The 21254-nt window shown below is 42.4% G+C and overlaps 1 protein-coding gene across 7 annotated transcripts in view; it reads right to left on the reverse strand.

Annotated features, from left to right (window-relative positions):
• Nucleotides 1-21254, reverse strand: part of vps13d (vacuolar protein sorting 13 homolog D) — a 182201-nt gene that overhangs the window by 39817 nt on the left and 121130 nt on the right. For all 7 annotated transcript variants that reach the window (XM_060938250.1, XM_060938255.1, XM_060938254.1 and 4 more), the window contains exons 47-59: nucleotides 19527-19774; nucleotides 18104-18295; nucleotides 17874-18000; nucleotides 16423-16565; nucleotides 16192-16322; nucleotides 15511-15686; nucleotides 15282-15405; nucleotides 12884-13119; nucleotides 12683-12785; nucleotides 12442-12599; nucleotides 4291-4399; nucleotides 4004-4174; nucleotides 3789-3893 (exon numbers count right to left, since the gene is read on the reverse strand). In XM_060938250.1, the coding sequence (XP_060794233.1) occupies nucleotides 3789-3893; nucleotides 4004-4174; nucleotides 4291-4399; nucleotides 12442-12599; nucleotides 12683-12785; nucleotides 12884-13119; nucleotides 15282-15405; nucleotides 15511-15686; nucleotides 16192-16322; nucleotides 16423-16565; nucleotides 17874-18000; nucleotides 18104-18295; nucleotides 19527-19774 (2023 nt within the window). The remainder of the gene's footprint in view (nucleotides 1-3788; nucleotides 3894-4003; nucleotides 4175-4290; nucleotides 4400-12441; nucleotides 12600-12682; nucleotides 12786-12883; nucleotides 13120-15281; nucleotides 15406-15510; nucleotides 15687-16191; nucleotides 16323-16422; nucleotides 16566-17873; nucleotides 18001-18103; nucleotides 18296-19526; nucleotides 19775-21254) is intronic.

The raw sequence follows: 21254 nt of genomic DNA on the forward strand, positions 1-21254 counted from the left end.
GCCAAAAAAAAAAAGAAAAAAAGGAGACTTTATGATACCATCAGTTTTCATATGAGCCCCTTTTTTTTGACAAAATTTTTTTTTATTGCTGATTGTGCGCATGACCAGTTTTACTGTGGTCTCATCTGACTATAACACGTGATGCCACTTGTAGTTCTAATGGCACTTGGTGACGTTCAGGTGTTGCGTTTTCTAAGTTGCTCTCAGGAAGGGCTTCTTTCATGCAACTGAAAAGAAAATGGTTTTAGACAATTGGCTTTGAAATGTGAAAACCACAAGGACTGACTAACTTGTGCAATTCTAACACTGATATATTTAATGTCTTTTTCTCTCCTTTGGCATCTCCTCACTGTGTGGGGGAACAGTGTGCTCATGGGTACAGCTGGCAACTGTTTTAGACATATGAAAATGTTTATTGTGGCCTTAATTGTCATATTTTAAACTTTTTTCTTCTCGTTTTTTATATTGTTAAAGGCGTCACGCAGTGGCGATAAAAGTCGCATTATTCTGCACCAGAATGCTTTCGAGATTCGAAATAAATTGACCGTCGATTTTTCAAAAGCTTCCCGCGGTTGTAATCGGTCCTTATTTGGTCATGCCCATCACTTGAAATTTCCCGCGTTCGCAGCGCCCCCTCTCGGTCAATGGAACAGCTGCGTGACGTCATACCAGTAACCACTCGGTGCAGTTGCAATGGCGGACACACCAGAAAATAGGAGCGATGCTGAGGAAATTAGCTTTGATTTTACCGATACAGAAGAAAATGGCCCACAAGCAGAGATTTTGACAGCTGAATGTCCTGGTGGTATCCAGCCTTACAGATTTGAACCTGAGCGCTCATCTTCAGAAGAAAATGAGGACAGTTCTGACGACGACAGAAACGAAGACGAGAATGAAGACCGGCGATTTGAAGACTTGTTTTGGTTGGTTTCTCTGACTAAAATCACTACTTGTGTGTATTTTTAAAGACCATTTTCACTTGAATTAGAATGCTGTGTGATTAATCTATGATTACAGTTGAACTCAAAATTATTAGCCCCCCTTAAATTTTGGAACATTTTCCCAAATATCCTCCAAATGTTTAAAGCATTGATAAAAATTGATATACACAAACAATCACCAGTACTATTCAGATGTTTGTGGTGCATTTTGGAATATGAAATTAGTTTTAGGCTGTCTTTATATGAAATATGGTAAAAATGAGTTGGTCAAAAATATTAGCCCCCATGTGGATTCTTGCTTTTAAAACACAGTTAATTAACCAATCAGCTTTTAAACAACACCTGTGCAATCAATTGGCTTCCTAGCAACACCTGTAGTCAATTGGCTCCATTCAACAGTTTAAAAGGACTCCAAGGAACAGGGCATTTGAATGAATGAGGAGGATTACTATTTGTCACAATGCCGAAGACTAAAGAAATAAGTCTTGAACTCCGACAAAAGATTGTGGAGGCTCATGACAAGGGCCAAGGCTACACTGCCATTTCGAAGAGGTTTACAGTCTCCAGAACTGCAGTTCGGTGCATCATTGCCAAGTACAAGGAGACAAATTCGGTCAAGAACAAACCTGGTCGTGGACGCAAGTGTAAGATCTCAAGAACTCTGGAAAGAAAAATTGTCAGAGATGTCCGTAAAGAGCCCCGTACATCTGCAAAGGAAATTGTTGCTGACCTGGCCTCTTCTGGAGTTTGTGTGTCAAGGCACACTGTTGTGAGGGCTCTTCATCGGAATGGGCTTCGGGGCTATCGTCCCAGAAGAACCCCCTTACTAAAACATCGTCACATCAAAGCCCGACTAAAGTTTGCCCGTGAGTACTTGAAGAAGAAAGATGAGTTTTGGAAGTCTGTGCTTTGGTCAGATGAGACGAAATTGGAGCTGTTTGGGCATATGGACATTGCCTATGTATAGCGAAGAAAGGGAGAGGCCTTCAACCCTGTGAACACAGTTCCCACAGTTAAACATGGTGGTGGCAGCATCATGCTGTGGGGCTGTTTTGCAGCCTCAGGTACAGGCAGTCTGGTTCGGGTGCATGGCACCATGATAAAGGAAGATTACCTAAAAATACTGAAGGAAAACATGCAGAAGTCTGCTCTCACTTTGCGCTTAGGTCATCGTTGGGTCTTCCAGCAAGATAACGACCCAAAGCATACATCTAAAATAGTCCAGCAATACTTCAAGGATACCAAGACCAACGTCATACAGTGGCCTGCACAGAGCCCAGATCTCAATCCAATAGAAAACCTGTGGCAAGTGCTGAAAAAGAACGTCCATGCACGAAAACCATCCAATTTGGGCCAGTTGGAACAGTTTGCAATGGAGGAATGGGCCAAAATTCCTCAGGAGACCTGTGCCAACCTAGTGAAAAACTATTCCAAGAGGTTGTTGTCAGTTGTGGGTCAAAAAGGGTACACAATTGAGGGGGCTAATAATTTTGAACATCTCACTTTTGCTGTTTTTGGTTGAAACTCAGTGTGATAATAAGATATCGTAATGAAACTTGTTGGACAATGTCTTCATAGTGCATTTATTTCAAGAATAAAAACATTTGTTGTCAATGGTCATTTTCATGGAGAAATCAAGAATTATGTTCAATTCCACAAGGGGGGCTAATAATTTTGAGTTCAACTGTATGTGTAATACGGATAGCTGTAGGGGGTGAAAGTATAGCTAGAAAGATTGAATTCTAGCAACTTGACAGCTTGCGATCTCGCGAAATGCAGTGGGCCTTCTGATACAGTAGACCCCTTAATATTCCAGTTTTCATCATTTTCCTTTTATTGCGGTTGATTTTAACTTGATATTCAGTATGTTATAGGCTGGGAGTATTGAGCTTTGTATTGTATTGTTTAGTAAACGTACAATCGTCAGTAATAAGTGATAATTATTAGTTAAAGGCAGCTCTGTGGCATAAATCTTCCAATTAATCTTCTGTCATCCATTTGCTAAAATTATGTGCCACATATGTTATCAAGACAACACTTCATGTGACAAAGAAAGATATGACAAATACATAAATGTATGAAAATCATTTTGTACAATTAATGATTGATACATAGAAACACTTAAAACATGTGTTTTTAAAAAAATATTTTTTTTCTATCAATACCTAGCCATGACCTTGAAATCAGATCCATTGATAACAACAGTCACAAAGAGTGTTCAGTGTTCGTTGTTACAGCCAAACACAATACACCGATTAGGCATTTTGTATCACAGAATATTAATACATCATTTCATAGTGTTTTGAGTGTTCAAAACTATCCACAAACTGAATAAATCCACAAAATCCGCAATGTAAACAACTCTGGTAAACGCACGCTATAGAGAAAACATGGCGACAGGCCAGCATCACCCAAGGGAGGTTACTGGTATGACGTCACACATAAGTTGACCTAGTTAACGGCTGGCTGCCTAAATTTGGCTGTGCGCGTCAACTTTAAATGCTTGTAGCGGGCGCATCGTGACACTGAGATCGCGGGAAACCGAGGGGCTTGAATAACCCACCAAACCCGACATTTTGACACATGATATAGCCTGATTGCTGAAATTACCGCACGACGCCTTTAAGTAGACAATTTTAATTTTTTTTTTGTTTGTTTTATACAATCATTTTGGCTGATTTTTATGTCCTATGGCAATAATTCTGGTGGGACTGCATGCCACTATAGCTTAAGTTGCTCTTGTTGTGGATCACTGATCTCATGCTAGCATTTGAGTAAATCACACGTACATAATCCACATAATATGATAAGAATGAAAAGTATTTCTCTAGATAAAATGCAAATAACCTCAAGTTCCTTCTCTGTATCCTTTTTCTGCATGCTCTCCTTATTCTGGTTCTCCTCTGTGCTAGGGCAAGTTCTGTTTATTCGCCGCTGATTGAAGTCACTGATCTGGAAAGAAAACAAAACTGTCCAAGTCTAACAACAACCATGAGCCAAACACAAAATGACCAATTAATATTAAATTTAATCCAATCAATCAAACATCATCAGCACTGCACCTGTAGTACACGAGTGGGTCCGTCAGGGAGGACCTGCACAGACAGCACCCCGGAGCCAGGCCTCATCTTCTGATTAATAAACTGCTGTTCTGGGGCCTTTTCAAGCAGTCCTGAGTCCGGCCCGAGCACCACCTCTGCACCATCGTACAGTCCTGACACTCCTCCCTTCACCTGCACAAAGAGTTACACATGTAACAGGTTAATATTGATGAGAGCAGACGGTTGATCCATGCACCCCCCCCCCAAAAAAAACCCCAAAACAAAAACAAAACCACCCCACAACAGACCTGCACCACTAGTCTGGGTAAGCCACACGTCAGCAAGCCAGAGCAGAAATGCCATGTCTGGGTAGTACTTCTGCGAGGGTCTGGCCGCTTCAGCATCAATGGCTCGTAGCTGCATGACAAAACAGAGAAAAAGAGAGAGATTGAAAGAAACGGCAAGATAAAGGATCATGAGAATGGATAGCACAAAAGCCTGATTTTCTAACAACTCCCTAATTCTTATATACAGTACAAACACATTAATAAATGCATGTATTTAACAGTCTATTGCGACTGTAAAACAAATTAAAATAAGAGTTAATGGCTGTTTTGGCTCTTACTCCGTTTTGCCAGGATCGTGAGCTTGTTATAGCCTTCTACAAGGATGCTACCATTACAGTAAAATTTCAAATTACAATTTAACATGGTGACTAATTGTTCATTTAAAAAGTCTATCAAATCAAAGTCCTTCCCACGCCATGTGGCGCATAGGGCGGTGCCGATCTCGGTTTCCGTAGCCCTCGGCCTCTCGCCTATTACATAGCTAGGCTTACAGTGGGGGGCTGGTCCTCTGGTAACCGCGAGAGTTTGACTCTCCACTCGCATCTGTATTGCAGCGTGCCTTGCCAGACGGCAGTAGGTACCATTTTTATGATGGTCTTTGGTATGACCCGACCGTGAGTAGAACTCGCAATCTCCCGATCGAGAGGCGGACACGCTAACCACTAGGACAACTCGTGGTTTAAATAGCCTATAAGCAGGGGTGAAAGTAACTTTTATTTCTTGCCAGTATATTATTTTGAGTCATAGTGCGCGCGCGCAGCACGCGCCGGAAAATACACCTAATTATTTATTATTGTCTACTTATCAAGCATTCACTAGGACTTCTTATCACTCAGTAGTACTAGTATAGTACTTTATCACACTATCATCCACCTGTATCAGTTTTTGATTATAAATAAATTGCAAACACATCATTTCAACAACACAATTTAATAAAAATTTTTTAGCTGAACAGTTGAAAACTAACTTTTCATTTTGGACATTGGACACAGAACAGTGTAACAGAACAGAAAAGTGAAAGTTTTTAGGTAAAACACTTAAAATAAATTCCAAAGAGGCTTGAACGTTTGAGAAAGTGCGTGCGTTCTACAGTAAGTGCGTGTGTTCTCAGTGCGCGTGCCATGCATTGGTAGCCTAGTTACTTTGTTCTCTCCAACCAGACAGTAATCTAGAATCTTTGCCCCAACTTCCACTTGATTTACGAATTCTGATCAAAGTAATTTTTAAATAGTCTATCATGAAACATTAACATGTTTCTTTATATGCCTTTTTATTTGGGAGACTTTGCAACTAACGTCTGTCTGCTAAAACATTTTGATTACCAGCTATTACCACGTTATAGCACAAGATCTGGTTAAGCCGTACGTGCGCTGTAACCAGCTCGCGTATGGCTTTTTTTTTTTTAGTTTTTAAATTTTTTTTTTTCAGAGACTGTATATTTTTCTTTCTGGTATGGCCAAATATCTTTTAGTGGTACGCCGGACTGGCCAAGACTGGCTTACTTTCACCCCTGCCTATAAGATAGATAGATGAACTCGTCATCCGGCAAGCCAGTGACTTGAAGTGATATTCCAATCCATGACAGGCCTGCCGGTCGAGCATGGCCATCCCAAGCAGATCTGATGGTAGACCAGTGTCACGTTCGAGGACTGTCTTTAGGGTTGTACAACCCCGATTCCAAAAAAGTTGGGACAAAGTACAAATTGTAAATAAAAACGGAATGCAAGGATGTGGAAGTTTCAAAATTCCATATTTTATTCAGAATAGAACATAGATGACATATCAAATGTTTAAACTGAGAAAATGTATCATTTAAAGAGAAAAATTAGGTGATTTTAAATTTCATGACAACAACACATCTCAAAAAAGTTGGGACAAGGCCATGTTTACCACTGTGAGACATCCCCTTTTCTCTTTACAACAGTCTGTAAACGTCTGGGGACTGAGGAGACAAGTTGCTCAAGTTTAGGGATAGGAATGTTAACCCATTCTTGTCTAATGTAGGATTCTAGTTGCTCAACTGTCTTAGGTCTTTTTTGTCGTACCTTCCGTTTAATGATGCGCCAAATGTTTTCTATGGGTGAAAGATCTGGACTGCAGCCTGGCCAGTTCAGTACCCGGACCCTTCTTCTACGCAGCCATGATGCTGTAATTGATGCAGTATGTGGTTTGGCATTGTCATGTTGGAAAATGCAAGGTCTTCCCTGAAAGAGACGTCGTCTGGATGGGAGCATATGTTGCTCTAGAACCTGGATATACCTTTCAGCATTGATGGTGTCTTTCCAGATGTGTAAGCTGCCCATGCCACACGCACTAATGCAACCCCATACCATCAGAGATGCAGGCTTCTGAACTGAGCGCTGATAACAACTTGGGTCGTCATTCTCCTTTTTAGTCCGAATAACACGGCGTCCCTGATTTCCATAAAGAACTTCACATTTTGATTCGTCTGACCACAGAACAGTTTTCCACTTTGCCACAGTCCATTTTAAATGAGCCTTGGCCCAGAGAAGACGTCTGCGCTTCTGGATCCTGTTTAGATACGGCTTCTTCTTTGAACTATGGAGTTTTAGCTGGCAACGGTGGATGGCACGGTGAATTGTGTTCACAGATAATGTTCTCTGGAAATATTCCTGAGCCCATTTTGTGATTTCCAATACAGAAGCATGCCTGTATGTGATGCAGTGCCGTCTAAGGGCCCGAAGATCACGGGCACCCAGTATGGTTTTCCGGCCTTGACCCTTACGCACAGAGATTCTTCCAGATTCTCTGAATCTTTTGATGATATTATGCACTGTAGATGATGATATGTTCAAACTCTGCAATTTTACACTGTCGAACTCCTTTCTGATATTGCTCCACTATTTGCTGGCGCAGAATTAGGGGAATTGGTGATCCTCTTCCCATCTTTACTTCTGAGAGCCGCTGCCACTCCAAGATGCTCTTTTTATACCCAGTCATGTTAATGACCTATTGCCAATTGACCTAATGAGTTGCAATTTGGTCCTCCAGCTGTTCCTTTTTGTACTTTTAACTTTTCCAGCCTCTTATTGCCCCTGTCCCAACTTTTTTGAGATTTGTTGCTGTCATGAAATTTCAAAATGTCTCACTTTCGACGTTTGATATGTTGTCTATGTTCTATTGTGAATACAATATCAGTTTTTGAGATTTGTAAATTATTGCATTCCGTTTTTATTTACAATTTGTACTTTGTCCCAACTTTTTTGGAATCGGGGTTGTACGAGGCCGGCCAACTTTACGCCTCGCCTCAGGTTCCCATAGGAGGACCTGAGCTGCGGGCTGATCATGGCGGAGTACGTGGCCACACAATGCCAGACGGCGCTTGGCAATTAATGATGATAGGCGCAGTAAGGAGCCATACAACCGATCATTTGTCCAATGTTCGTTCCAACTGACGTCAAAAACTTTGCGAAGCATGCATGTGTAGATGCCATCCAGAGACTTGTGCTTTCGTAAGAGACCATGACTCAGATCCATAGAGAAGAATAGATTCGACCGAGGACTTAAAGACCCTGGTTTTTGTTTCTCTAGAGAGAGGGGAAGCCCAAACCTTGGCTAAAGAATTAAGGGCACCCCAAATTTGGCCTTTCTGGTGTTGATGTCATGCGCAGTATTTGTCCAACTGCCAAGATATTGAAGTCTTCTACCTTCTCGATTTCGGAGCTATCCAACGTGTGGAGAGATTGATCTGATGAAGGATTAAAATGCATCCATTTAGTTTTGCTTGCATTTAGCTGGAGGCCAACTGACCGGGTAGCTAATTCTACTCGGTGGAGAATATCTTTACAAGAGCATATAAAGGATTTTAAAAATAGTTCATCACTTACAGTGCTCAGCGTAAATGAGTGCACCCCCTTTGAAAAGTAACATTTTAAACAATATCTCAATGAACACAATTTCCAAAATGTTGACAAGACAAAGTTTAATATAACATCTGTTTAACTTATAACGTGAAAGTAAGGTTAATAATATAAACTTAGTTTACACAGTTTTCAGTTTTACTCAAATTAGGGTGGTGCAAAAATGAGTACACCCCACAACAAAAACTACTACATCTAGTACTTTGTATGGCCTCCATGATTTTTAATGACAGCACCAAGTCTTCTAGGCATGGAATGAACAAGTTGGCGACATTTTGCAACATCAATCTTTTTCCATTCTTCAACAATGACCTCTTTTAGTGACTGGATGCTGGATGGAGAGTGATGCTCAACTTGTCTCTTCAGAATTCCCCATAGGTGTTCGATTGGGTTCAGATCAGGAGACATACTTGGCCACTGAATCACTTTCACCCTGTTCTTCTTCAGAAATCCAACAGTGGCCTTAGATGTGTGTTTAGTCATGTTGGAAAAGTGCATGACGACCAAGGGCACGGAGTGATGGTAGCATCTTCTGTTTCAGTATAGAGCAATACATCTGTGAATTCATGATGCCATCAATGAAATGCAGCTCCCCGACACCAGCAGCACTCATGCAGCCCCACATAAGGACACTGCCACCACCATGTTTCACTGTTGGCACCATGCATTTTTCTTTGTATTCCTCACCTTTGCGACGCCATACAGTTTTGAAGCCGTCAGTTCCAAAAACATTTATCTTGGTCTCATCACTTCAGAGTATAGAGTCCCAGTAGTCTTCATCTTTGTCAGCATGGGCCCTGGCAAACTCTAGGCAGGCTTTTTTGTGCCTGGGCTTTAGGAGAGGTTTCTTTCGTGGACGGCATCCATGCATGCCATTCCTCTGCAGTGTACACCGTATTGTGTCACGGGAAATAGTCACCCCAGTTTGGCTTTCTATTTCTTTAGATAACTGCAGTGAACTTGCATGCCAATTTTCTTCAACCCTTCTCATCAGAAGACGCTCCTGTCGAGGTGTTAACTTCCGTGGACGACCTGGACGTCTCTGTGAGATGGTTGCAGTTCCATCTTTCTTAAATTTTTCTACCACTTTTGCTACAGTATTCTGACTGATAAGTAAAGCTTTGCTGATCTTCTTGTAGCCTTCACCTTTGTGGTGTAAAGAAATTATTTTCTTTAGGGAATCCTGAAGAGACAAGTTGAGCATCACTCTCCATCCAGCCACTAAAAGAGGTCGTTGTTGAAGAATGGAAAAAGATTGATGTTGGCAACTTGTTCATTCCATGCCTAGAAGACTTGGCGCTGTCATTAAAAATCATGGAGGCCATACAAAGTACTAGATGTAGTAGTTTTTGTTGTGGGGTGTACTCATTTTTGCACCACCCTAATTTGAGTAAAACTGAAAAAAAAAGTGTAATCCAAGTTATATTATTAACCTTACTTTCATGTTATAAGTTAAACAGATGTTATATTAAACTTTGTCTTGTCAACATTTTGGAAATTGTTTGTGTTCATTGAGATATTGTTTAAAATGTTACTTTTCAAAGTGGGTGCACTCATTTACGCTAAGCACTGTATATAAGCCACTGTAACAATGGGTGTTCGCTAGCTAGATATGTTTTAGCAATCCCCACAGTGCTGAAGTCCATTCAAATGCAGTTCTTAACTATGATCATTCTTAAATCATGGATGCAAATGGCATGCCTTTTGGCGGATGCCGCCTCTTTCACGGCTGTGAAGTGTGTGTGTGTGGGGGGGGGGGGGGGGGGGGGCGTTGGAGTGTCTGATTATAATTTCATCAAAGCAAATTCTGTATTAAAATTACTAAATAAGCAAATGCTGTTACAGTCCATGAAACATAGGAAGTATAAGTATGAGAAGAAAACAGTAAATCAGAAAGCTGCGCACGTAAAGCCAATTGGCTGCGCACCATTATCTGCTGCTGGCTGCACTTCACGCGCAAGGATTTCCATCAGTCCAACGTAAGTTATGCAAGTTACGTAATTGGCTTTACGTGCGCAGCTTTCTGATTTACTGTTTTCTTCTCATACTTATACTTCCTATGTTTCATGGACTGTAACGGCATTTGCTTATTTAGTCATTTTAATACAGAATTTACTTTGATGAAATTATAATCAGACACTCCAACGCCCCCCGCCCCCCCCAAAAAAAAAACCCTCATCGGATCTGCACGATTCACACAAGTCCCCCAGCAAGGGCGCAGATGGCACTGGGGACGAGGGGGACATGTCCCCCCCAGATTTATAGTGACCCCTATCTGTCCCCCCACCCACCCACCCACAGTCCCTATGTAAGGCGCCAAACATAGGTAGAAAAAGTGAGGATTAATGTTCCGTTAGTTAGGCTAACTTACACTGCAGCACAAAGTTGAAATGGCAGTAGCCTTGTCTGTGATCAATCCACATTACACCGATTCAAGAAGGGGAAAGGCTGGAGCAGATCCTTGCAGAGTTGGGAAAGCAAGGTGTTCAATTTTCCACGTGATTCTCGGTTAATAACACTGCACAGCTCATCCATTTGATAGCAACGGTGTTTCTGCTCCGACTAATGGTGCGTTCAGTTGTACTCGTAAGTTGGAAGTTTGAAGTCGGAAAAGCACTGAAATCTAGCATCTACCAGCATAAACGTTGGGGTTTTCGTTTCATTTCATTAACTGTCCATTTTTTTTTTCCGAATTCCATGTTGTCCCAGTTTTTAAACTGGGAAGCGGCGGAGAGATGTTTTTGGGACCTGTTGAGTCTGCTTCTAGACGGTAAATTTGTTTGGCTGCAGAGGGAAATTTTTTTTTCTATCAATTTTGTTTATTGGAAAAAATACTTTCTATTTTTATTTGTGTGAATCTGTTGTTCAAGTGTTTATACTTCTGTTTTCATACACATTTTATGTTTCTAATCATTTACATGAAGGCACGAGTGTGGATCATTTCAATTTTATTTTGCTATTAATTTTTGGACATTCCCTTTTTGTTAGAAGTTACAGTTAAAGTTTCTGTGATGACATTCTTCATCCTGCTGAGATCAACAAATGTTTAAATAAAACATGCAGAAGACATGAAGTTTTGGAGCGTGATTAACATACCAGACAAATAACAATTTGATCATGTCTGGCTAGTGTTGACCAGGTAGGCCTTTGTCTACCAATGTTCATTCAGTTATGGCCCTTTTCCACTACCCTTTTTCAGCTCACTTCAGCTCGCTTCAGCTCACTTCAGCCCGACACGGCTCGCGTTTCGACTACCAAAAACCAGCACGACTCGGCTCGCTTCAGCCCTGCTTAGCCCCTAAAACTCGCACCGTTTTGGAGTGGGGCTGAAGCGAGCCAAAGCGAGCCGAGTGAGGCTGGGGGCGTGAGCAGACACTCCCCTGTGCACTGATTGGTGAGGAGGAGTGTCCTCACATGCCCACACACGCCCCGCGAGCACGCTGGGATCTGTAAACACCGCAAACCCGGAAGAAGAAGAATTACGAATTACGAGAATTTCTGAAGCCTTATGCGCCTCGCCTCATCTATACGCTCTTGCCAGTATCTGTTGGCGTTGTCGGTGACAACAAGCCACAGCACCAAGACCAGCAACACTAACGACTCCATGTCCTCCATGTTTATTGTTTACTATCCGGGTCGTGAGACTACCGCTTAAAAGGTCACTGATGTCACTGTTTGCGCCGCTTAACGACATCACGTAACGTCCACCCACTTTCGCTAACTCCACCCAATGTGTCCACCCACTTCCAGCCAGCACGGTTCAGCGCGGTTGTAGTCGAAATGCAACTCCAACAGCCCCGCTCAGCTCGGCTCAGCCGCGTTTGTAGTGGAAAAGCGGCATTAGAAAACTCACAATTCTAATGTATGTTGAAGCTTCAGTAAATATATATATATGCATTTACACAAAATGGAATCATTTGCCGACAGCTCAGTCCCCCCAGTTCAAAAATCCTATCTGCGCCCCTGTCCCCCAGACAGCCGTGAAAAAGGCGGCATCCGCCAAAAGGCGCGCCGTTTGCATCCATGTTAAATAATGAATTTATTCCTTCAGTCGTACTTTGTTTAATGGATTTAGGCCTGTTTGAAACTGTACGTTTCAGCTCACTGGGAAACGATTGACCAGAGTTCAATATTTTCAACTAAGCAAATGTTACCCTGATGTTATGCAATGACACTTTGTTCAGAAAAACTGATACGAGATCCATTTGTGACACATGTAGCACTGACTGACCTGTTGTCTGTGACTGCAGCAAGCCCAGCGATGTCCAGCACCATGGAGTATTCAAGAGGTCGGGGTTGTGCAGGTTTACTCTGAGGGGGAGAAGAACCCTCATGACAAAGCATTCCTTTTCCGGTCATCCTCCACAGCTGAGAGCGTTTTCCGGGTTCCTACAAAAGCCAGAACCAAGACTGCTAAGACACGGATGTGCTTAGAATCGTATTCAGAAATGTAGTAAGAGATCTAGGGGTACCTTTTTCTTTAGTACGACTCTCTGTGTCTTTGTCTCGACATCGAGCACTAGTTCAGCACAGCTGGGATCACGCATCATTGCTCCTGGCCTTTTACTCGCATCCCTGAGGTCAAAGCAAATCCTTAAAATCATGCACATCAACAAGATGTATATCAAACGCGTATCACACGCCAGCCTACATCTGTCTCTTTGGGAACTCACTGAGAGAACGTGAAACTTGCAGCGATGTAGATGAAGTTCTCGTAGTAGAGTTTGTTGTACTCTCTAAAGCAGTTCATGTCAGCAGTGACCTCAGAGGACCCGGCTCCTTTTACAGTCAGTGTAAGATAAGGAGGAAGAATGGGCTCGTCACAGGCGTAGTCCAGTACCGCTCCAGCTTTCACTTCAGTGTGCAGCCTGATATCTGGCACTTCGTACTGCCAGAACTGGATTGGCACCTGAAGTAACGACACCATTTCATACACTACCGTTCAAAAGTTTGGGGTCACCCAGACAATTTTGTGCTTTCCATGAAAAGTCACACTTTTATTTACCACCATAGGTTGTAAAATGAATAGAAAATATAGTCAAGACATTTTTCTGAGCATTTAATCGACCCCACAAATGTGATGCTCCAGAAACTCAATCTGCTCAAAGGAAGGTCAGTTTTATAGCTTCTCTAAAGAGCTCAACTGTTTTCAGCTGTGCTAACATGATTGTACAAGGGTTTTCTAATCATCCATTAGCCTTCTGAGGCAACGAGCAAACACATTGTACCATTAGAACACTGGAGTGAGAGTTGCTGGAAATGGGCCTCTATAGACCCTTCCCACGTGACGTCACGACAAATGCGGCCGCCATTTTAGACATGAACTACCAGTAGTCTACCACAGCCAACAACGAGGAACGACGGCGAAGCATCGAAAGGAATATAGCCATCAAAGAAAGTTTTTACCTTCAGCAAGACTTCCATCATGCCATTATATTGTTGTGCACCTGGACGTAGTAACCATCAACACACAAGGCAAGATTTATCATTTTATCGGATCCCGACAGATGCTGACCGACGGAGAAGATGGATGGTCTCTAAAATATTGGCAAAATGATGTTTATTGACATAGCAATCGTGTGTGACGGGAAGCATTTGCATATCCGAAGTGTTGTGTTTACATCAAAGATAAAATAAACCGATATGACAACGACTGCTGCTGCCAGGTTGGGGACACAAACTAGTAGAAAGGAAGTGTGCCAACAGTGCCAACACACTTCCTTTGTGGTCGATTCTGCTTTAAGGTAAGATGCATTTAATTATTCGTCTGCTGTGGGTTTGGAATCGGTAGCCTGACCGATGCGTTCATGTTTGTGGTGCCATTTGTTTGTTGACGCGTGTTGAAATGGAAGATTGGTTGTTGACATGATTTCCAGTGATGCTTTGGTGCTGCTGTGGATCAGATGTGTTGAGTAGCCTGACTGTTTTTTTTTTTCTTGCGTGTGGTATCATTGTTGACGCGAGGTTGTTTTTTGAACATGCCAATGCGGACACGATTTCCCCTGATGAGTTATGACTTCAGATGCAATGCATGTGTGGAGTCCGCGTGATATGTGCGTAAGATAGACTTCTCATGTGTTTGGAGATCCGCGCTCTGAGACAAGCGCAAGCGCCCCCCCCCAAAGGGAAAAAAGGGACCCCCCGAAAATATCGGCATAGTTCGAACACTGGGTTGGAGAAAGTAATGGCAAGTAGTGAGTGCACAAACCATAGAAGGTAAACTGTACACAGCGCCAGGGCAGTGTGATGGTATGTCTACTTTTAGATTGTGTTAGCTTATGAATGAACACGCTCGTCACTCGACGAGTTTCACGTCTTTACGACGGATACTTAAATGTGCGTTAGGTATTATTGTTGCAGTCTAAGCAGTCATTGTAGCAGCTAGATGAGCGAGAACCGAAAGGGTCTGTGCCATAAACCGGTATTTCTTCATGTCCAAAATGGCGGTCGCGTTTACGAAGGTCACGTGAGTGAAAAGGGTCTATACACCTATGTAGATATTGCACCAAAAACCAGACATTTGCAGCTAGAATAGTCATTTACCACATTAGCAATGTATAGAGTGGATTTCTGATTAGTTTAAAGTGATCTTCATTGAAAAGAACAGTGCTTTTCTTTCAAAAATAAGGACATTTCAAAGTGACCCCAAACTTTTGAACGGTAGTGTATAACAAGTCCCACAATAAATAATCTTTATATTAATATTTCACAGTGCTTTTAAACTAAATGGCTGAAAACAGAATATAAAAAAGCATTTACACAATGATTAAAGAAGACGTTTTTAAAGGTACTTTTCCCTTCTGTGAGGCAAATTGCAATTGACCCCGCTGACCCCACTCCCTCTGTTAAAACGATGTATCCTGTTTGCCTTTTAAGGAAAAGACGCAGAGCTGAAAAGCTCCATTTTGGTAAGGGACAGAACTACATTTATGGCAACACTATAAATAAGGGTTTAAAAAAAACAAAAAACTTTCTATTAAATGGTTATGATTATTATATATTTAAAAGCATGACAGTATGCATGCTGAAAGTTAACAAGGTAAGCCTAAATCGAAAAGATAAATCGCTTACCTCTGACATGTTGTCTATGCGAAAAGGTGGAGGCAACTGGTCTGTGTCGCTAAATGAAATCTGATAGGTTGCTCCTTTCAAGGCGATTTCAGCAAGGAGAAAGTAACAATTACCCAGTGTGTCCCTAAAGAAATACATTCATTTTTAAAAAAATAAAAATTCAACGCATACAGAGGTTTATTCATTGCCATTAGCAACGGACATTACTGTTCAATTAAATTATTGTTACCTCATGTTGATATGGAATGATTTGGGTTTGTTGACTTCAAACCCTCCAGACCAGGTACAGTTAGGTACGTCCATAAGTCTGACACAAAGGAGCTGGTCATAGTCGTTTCTGGGCCAGTGGAACACCACGCTAGAGCCTGGCAGAGTGGAGATATAGCCCTCGGGATTCGCTGTACCCTAAAACGTACACGGTGTGTGTTATATGAAATAATTTTCAGCATATTCATCTCATCATCTCTAGCCGCTTTATCCTGTTCTACAGGGTCGCAGGCAAGCTGGAGCCTATCCCAGCTGACTACGGGCGAAAGGCGGGGTACACCCTGGACAAGTCGCCAGGTCATCACAGGGCTGACACATAGACACAGACAACCATTCACACTCACATTCACACCTACGGTCAATTTAGAGTCACCAGTTAACCTAACCTGCATGTCTTTGGACTGTGGGGGAAACCGGAGCACCCAGAGGAAACCCACGCGGACACGGGGAGAACATGCAAACTCCGCACAGAAAGGCCCTCACCGGCCGCTGGGCTCAAACCCGGACCTTCTTGCTGTGAGGCGACAGCGCTAACCACTACACCACCGTGCCGCCCCAGCATATTCATGCCATACAAATATAAAAACAACACTAACATGCTGGCAAGGATACAAAACATGTTTCGAAAGAACTGCATTTTTACCTTTCCTCTAGCAAACTCCCTTTGGGAGAAAGCCAGCTTGTGTGAAGACTGATTATCAAGCAGATAGCGAGGTGCAAAAGTCACAATGTGGGTGTCCTGATAGCGTCCTCTGCCTTTTCTGACATTAATTCCTTAAAGAAAATATACATCGCTACTGTTAAATCACATCATGAATAAATGGCAAAACTGCTAAAAGGATATTACACAGAGATGAGAGAATATCCCAGTCACCTATATTGTAGATGAGCCCTGGTCTGTTCCCGGGTTGGATTATTTTAACTGCTCGGACTCCACTTCCACGATCCAGCGAGAAACCCTGACACCAGCCTGGAACACCATCTGGGTGGATCCCTTTACCAACACGCATAGTGCACCTGATGGACATGTGTACAGTTAGACTACGTTCAGACTGCACCCTGAAACGACCCATATCCGATTTTTTTGCCCATATGCGACCTGTATCCGATTTGTTATTGACAATCTGAACGACACAGATCCGATTTTTTCACATGCGACCCAGGCCGCTTGGATATGTGGTCCTAATTCCGATGCATATCCGTTATTTTCACATGCGACTGCAGTCTGACCGGACAGGTCGCATTCATGCGACCTACACGTCATCAACAAGAGACAAACGTCACTATTCTGCGTTGGCTAATCCCGCCTCTTTGGTGGAAAACGACAACATTTGTACAGTTTTCAGAATTTAAATAGACTTTTATAGAATTGATCAAGCTAATGGTGGATTTGATAGGGACCTGGATGTTGATCTGTTAGCCTGATTAAATAAAACAGTTTCTATAACTGATTTATAACTTAAACCATCCTGTATTACAAGATAAGATTGTTCTGGAAATTTCCAGTAATTTGACACCTTCGGTCTCATTAGTCTGCTGCCCACATTAATCAGATTATTGTGCGAGTTCCGCCGCCGCCACAAAAACCACATCGCCAGGTCTCGCCTCATCTCCATAGCAAACTGCACTGGTGTTTCTGCACCTTGAGCCAGCGCTGAGAGAAGTTGCAGAATTCAGCTGGCTATAAACAATCTAAATAAATATTTCTAAAAATGTAGAAAAAGTTTATTAATATGACGAAATAAATATGTGCAAATTATTAAGCCTGAATTAAGAGTTTGGTAATACAGCGGCCGTATCCCAAATGACTGCCTACTGAAGCTCGAGTGCACTATATAGAGTTTAAAAATCCATTACTTCCTAGTAACATGTAGTGCACTTATATAGAAATTAGAGAGACATTTAGGAGTCAACCCTCGTTACCAGGCTACACGTTTTCATTTCAGTTCAGAAACAAAAACACACACGAGACCTCACACTTTAACACTAACCAGATCATTAAACAAACAAACAAAAATCATTAAACATGAAGAGTGCGCTTTTTTTTTTGGTTTACGTATTACGTAGATGTGCTTATTACGTGTCAATTTGCGCATGCGGGACACTTTTGGGTCGTTTTCCGTTCATATTGGAGATCACATACAAGTCTCATATAATTGGTAATGTGAACGGCCTAACAAATAAATCGGATTTCACAACAAATCGGATATGGGCCGTTTCAGGTTGCAGTCTGAACGTAGTGTTAGAAGGAATTCCTAACGTGTCAGATCAAATAAGAGAAAGACTGGTCAACAACGAGCATTTTAATGCCCTCCGCTTACTTACATGAAAGGCTGTTCTTTGTCTGTGTAGTAGAAAAGGAGTGGACTCAGGCTCCTGGCTAACTCGTGCTCCTCAAACTGCCCAGCAGCATCTGTTTTGCTGTTGTCCTGGCGGAAGATCAGAGGCAGCCCTGCAGCCCGCAATACAAAGATTGTATTTAAAGTCGTACTTAGACTGCACCATTTCTAATCTCAGTTATTGCACTTTAGCAGTTCGCTTGCTGGGTACTGTACCCGTTTTGTTTAGGAGCCAATAAGGGGCAGAGATGAGGATCTTGAGCGCCCCCTCTGCCCGAAGAATGATGCGGATGGTGAGACCCAGCAGCCGCTTGCAGGTGTCATACAGACGCATGCGCACCACATAGTTCTGAGTGCCAGAAGGAATCAACAACTCCTTACACACTGGGAAGTTCTCCAGAAGAACACCTGAGATAGATGAGGTAAGGATTAGGCTCAATGCCACCTGTCAGTGCGCTTAAATACTGGATGTTATTGCAGATGGACTATTGAATTATAAACATTGAATATGTGATACTCATTTAATACTGCCAATGTCACATTTTTGACAGCATTAAAGCACCGTCTTAGTTTGGCCCTTTGAATCTTTCAGGAGATTACTAAACATAAACAAGCATGTTGTTTACTTTGGGGTTACAGCACATTATGCTGATGAGAATCAGAAAAGAAGACACTATGAACATTTGACGGCTGTACCAAAAGTGGTGTTCACATGGCAACTTCTACTCCGGTGTAGCACCGGGGCTGCCCCGGTAGAGCGTTCACACGGTACAAAGTTATACCGGTGTAGCCCCTGAACGCTGCTTAAACCGGTGTAAATCTAACCCTGCTCGGGAGGTGGTTTAAGAAATTTACTCCGGAGTAAATGCTAGTTTGCGGGGCAGCACCGATATAAAATGGGACGTCTGAACGCTACAGGGGTAGACTCGCTACGCGTGAGGAGAGTTGATTACATACGGGCATTGCATAATTTGCATCCTGGTATTTTGCGCTTCCAAAATGGCGAATATCAACAACAACAGAACTGCATGTCTTCCAGTGTTGCCAGATTGGGCGGTTTTAAGTGCATTTTGGTGGATTTGAACACATTTTGGGCTGGAAAACGTCAGCAGTATCTGGCAACACTGGTGTCTTCATCCACGTTGTTTTCCCGGCGCTTGGTGATGCCATGACAACCGGGAAAAGGAAGTACATTTTCACGCATGCGCATATTTCATTTCCGCATTATTACTATCGTATAGCACGGTCGCAAAAACTGCCATGTGAACGCAAGTGGGGCTGCACCGGTGCTAACACGCTTCTCTCTAGTGAGCAGGTTTGTGACGTGTGAACGCTCCACAAAATTTACACCGGTGTAAGATATATCGCAACAAAATACATCGGTGCAGCATCGATGCAAATATGTGCCGTGTGAACACCCCTAAAGATGTGTAAAACAAAAGTTTAAAATTTATTAGCATGAAACGTGCAAGACAAATCAGCGTTACAAGGCATCTGGGTTGTCAAATTTGAGCTAACAAAAATCGTTAGTATTATATAAATACACAAAAAACCCTCATTAAACAAAATGAAGTCTTTTAACAATTTGACTGCCTTGCTTGCTTTTTAAATCTCGGCCACAGGTTGGCCTCGGACTTACCCAACTCTATGTTCTGTGAGGTATCTGCAGCGTGGAGCACTGCCTCTTTGCCTGGCTTCATGGTTCCCTTGATTGAGGTCCCTTTGATGTAGTAGTTGAGGTCACAGGGCAGCAGGTTAGTCAGCACTAAGGTGGGTAACAGGTAGATGGTGTGACCTGGCTGCCTGTAAATCTGCTTCGCACTACCAGTGACCACTTTAGCTGGCTGTTGATCAGGATAGTTCTCCTTCTTGATAACCACGCAAAACCTAAAAAGAACACATACACACAAATACAGGGTGTTTCCAAAAAAAAAAAAAAAATCCGATATCATTTCACAATCTAATTAGCCTGGGAAATCCCATGCTGCTTTGCACAATCGTTCCGATCTGAAAAGACAGCACGGAAACTATGGTCTAAAGCAGTGGTTCTCAAACTTTTTTCACCAAGTACCACCTCAGAAAATACTTGGCTCTCCAAGTACCACCATAATGACCAACATTAAAATAGTCGCGTAGTAGGTCTAAGTATTCATTAAAAACAAGGCGGAGGTTTTATTTAACAAGTATATTTAATATTGTTGGCCACTGTAACATTACACACAGTACTTTGAACAGTAACACTGTGTTTAAATATAGGAAAATAAAACACTGTCCTTAAATAATGAATCAAATAAAATTAATTGCACATAAAAGTGAAATAAACATTGTACTAAAATAAATCAAGCTGTATGGCAAAATATATCTACTGTTCTTAATGCGCTCAATCAGTGTCTTTTTAACAGCGTCAGCCATGTCGTTTATTCTCCTTGACACGGTGTCATTTGAAAGCGGCACCAAGTTTAACTCTCTGGCAGCTTTCTCTCCACACATGATACGCGTCATCTCTTTGGCTAATGGTAAACACAGCAGTTCCCCGATTGTGTGCGGCTTACCGGCTCTGGCGATCAGGAGGCTGGCACGATATGAAGCTTCCTGTGCTTTGGCTACGGGTGTACCATAGGACAGAATGGTGGACTTGGACTGCTTCAGTTCATCACGTTTTCGTAAAAAAAAAAATCCATTGGTTTGTCCTTTAGTGCTGTGTGTTTGGTTGTAAGATGCCGTTTGAGATGCGACGGTTTCATGGACTCATTGCTCAGAACGTCGCCACATACAACACACTGCGGCCTGGGCAGCTCCTCTGTCCCGCTCCAAATGAATCCCAGTTTTATGTATTTTTCGTCATACTTCCTCCTCACTGGTTTCTGCCGTTTGCTAGCAGTCCTGGGGCTGGTTTTGCCACTGTCGTTAGCATCTGCGCTCGGCTCACGCACGTCCTCTTCATTTCTCCCTCTCTCCTGATCCACGCTCCCATTCGCGGATTTAAGCCACGACAGTAATTTTGTCGTACTCGTCATAATTAGCAAAGCCTTTTCCCACCTTTTCCCATCACAGCCTAGTCTACCAATGGCGGATAACCGTCTGTCAGCGGAACCGGCGGGAATGCGTACGTATGCTACGTATGGCTACCCAGAAGCACTTGCAAACTTTTTTAAATTATTAACTTAATTTGTATTTCCTTTCATTTTCTTGTCATCGGTTGATAAGATATTTTCATCCATTCGGATATTATGGATAGTATTTCACTTTTTTTTTAAGTGATTCTTTGGCGTACCACTAGAATGGAGCCCGCGTACCACTAGTGGTACGCGTACCACAGTTTGAGAATCTCTGGTCTAAAGGCTCGCCTGAGTTAGGGAGCCAATCA

The sequence above is a fragment of the Neoarius graeffei genome, chromosome 13 (genome assembly GCF_027579695.1).
Source record: "Neoarius graeffei isolate fNeoGra1 chromosome 13, fNeoGra1.pri, whole genome shotgun sequence".
Classification (NCBI taxonomy): domain Eukaryota; kingdom Metazoa; phylum Chordata; class Actinopteri; order Siluriformes; family Ariidae; genus Neoarius; species Neoarius graeffei.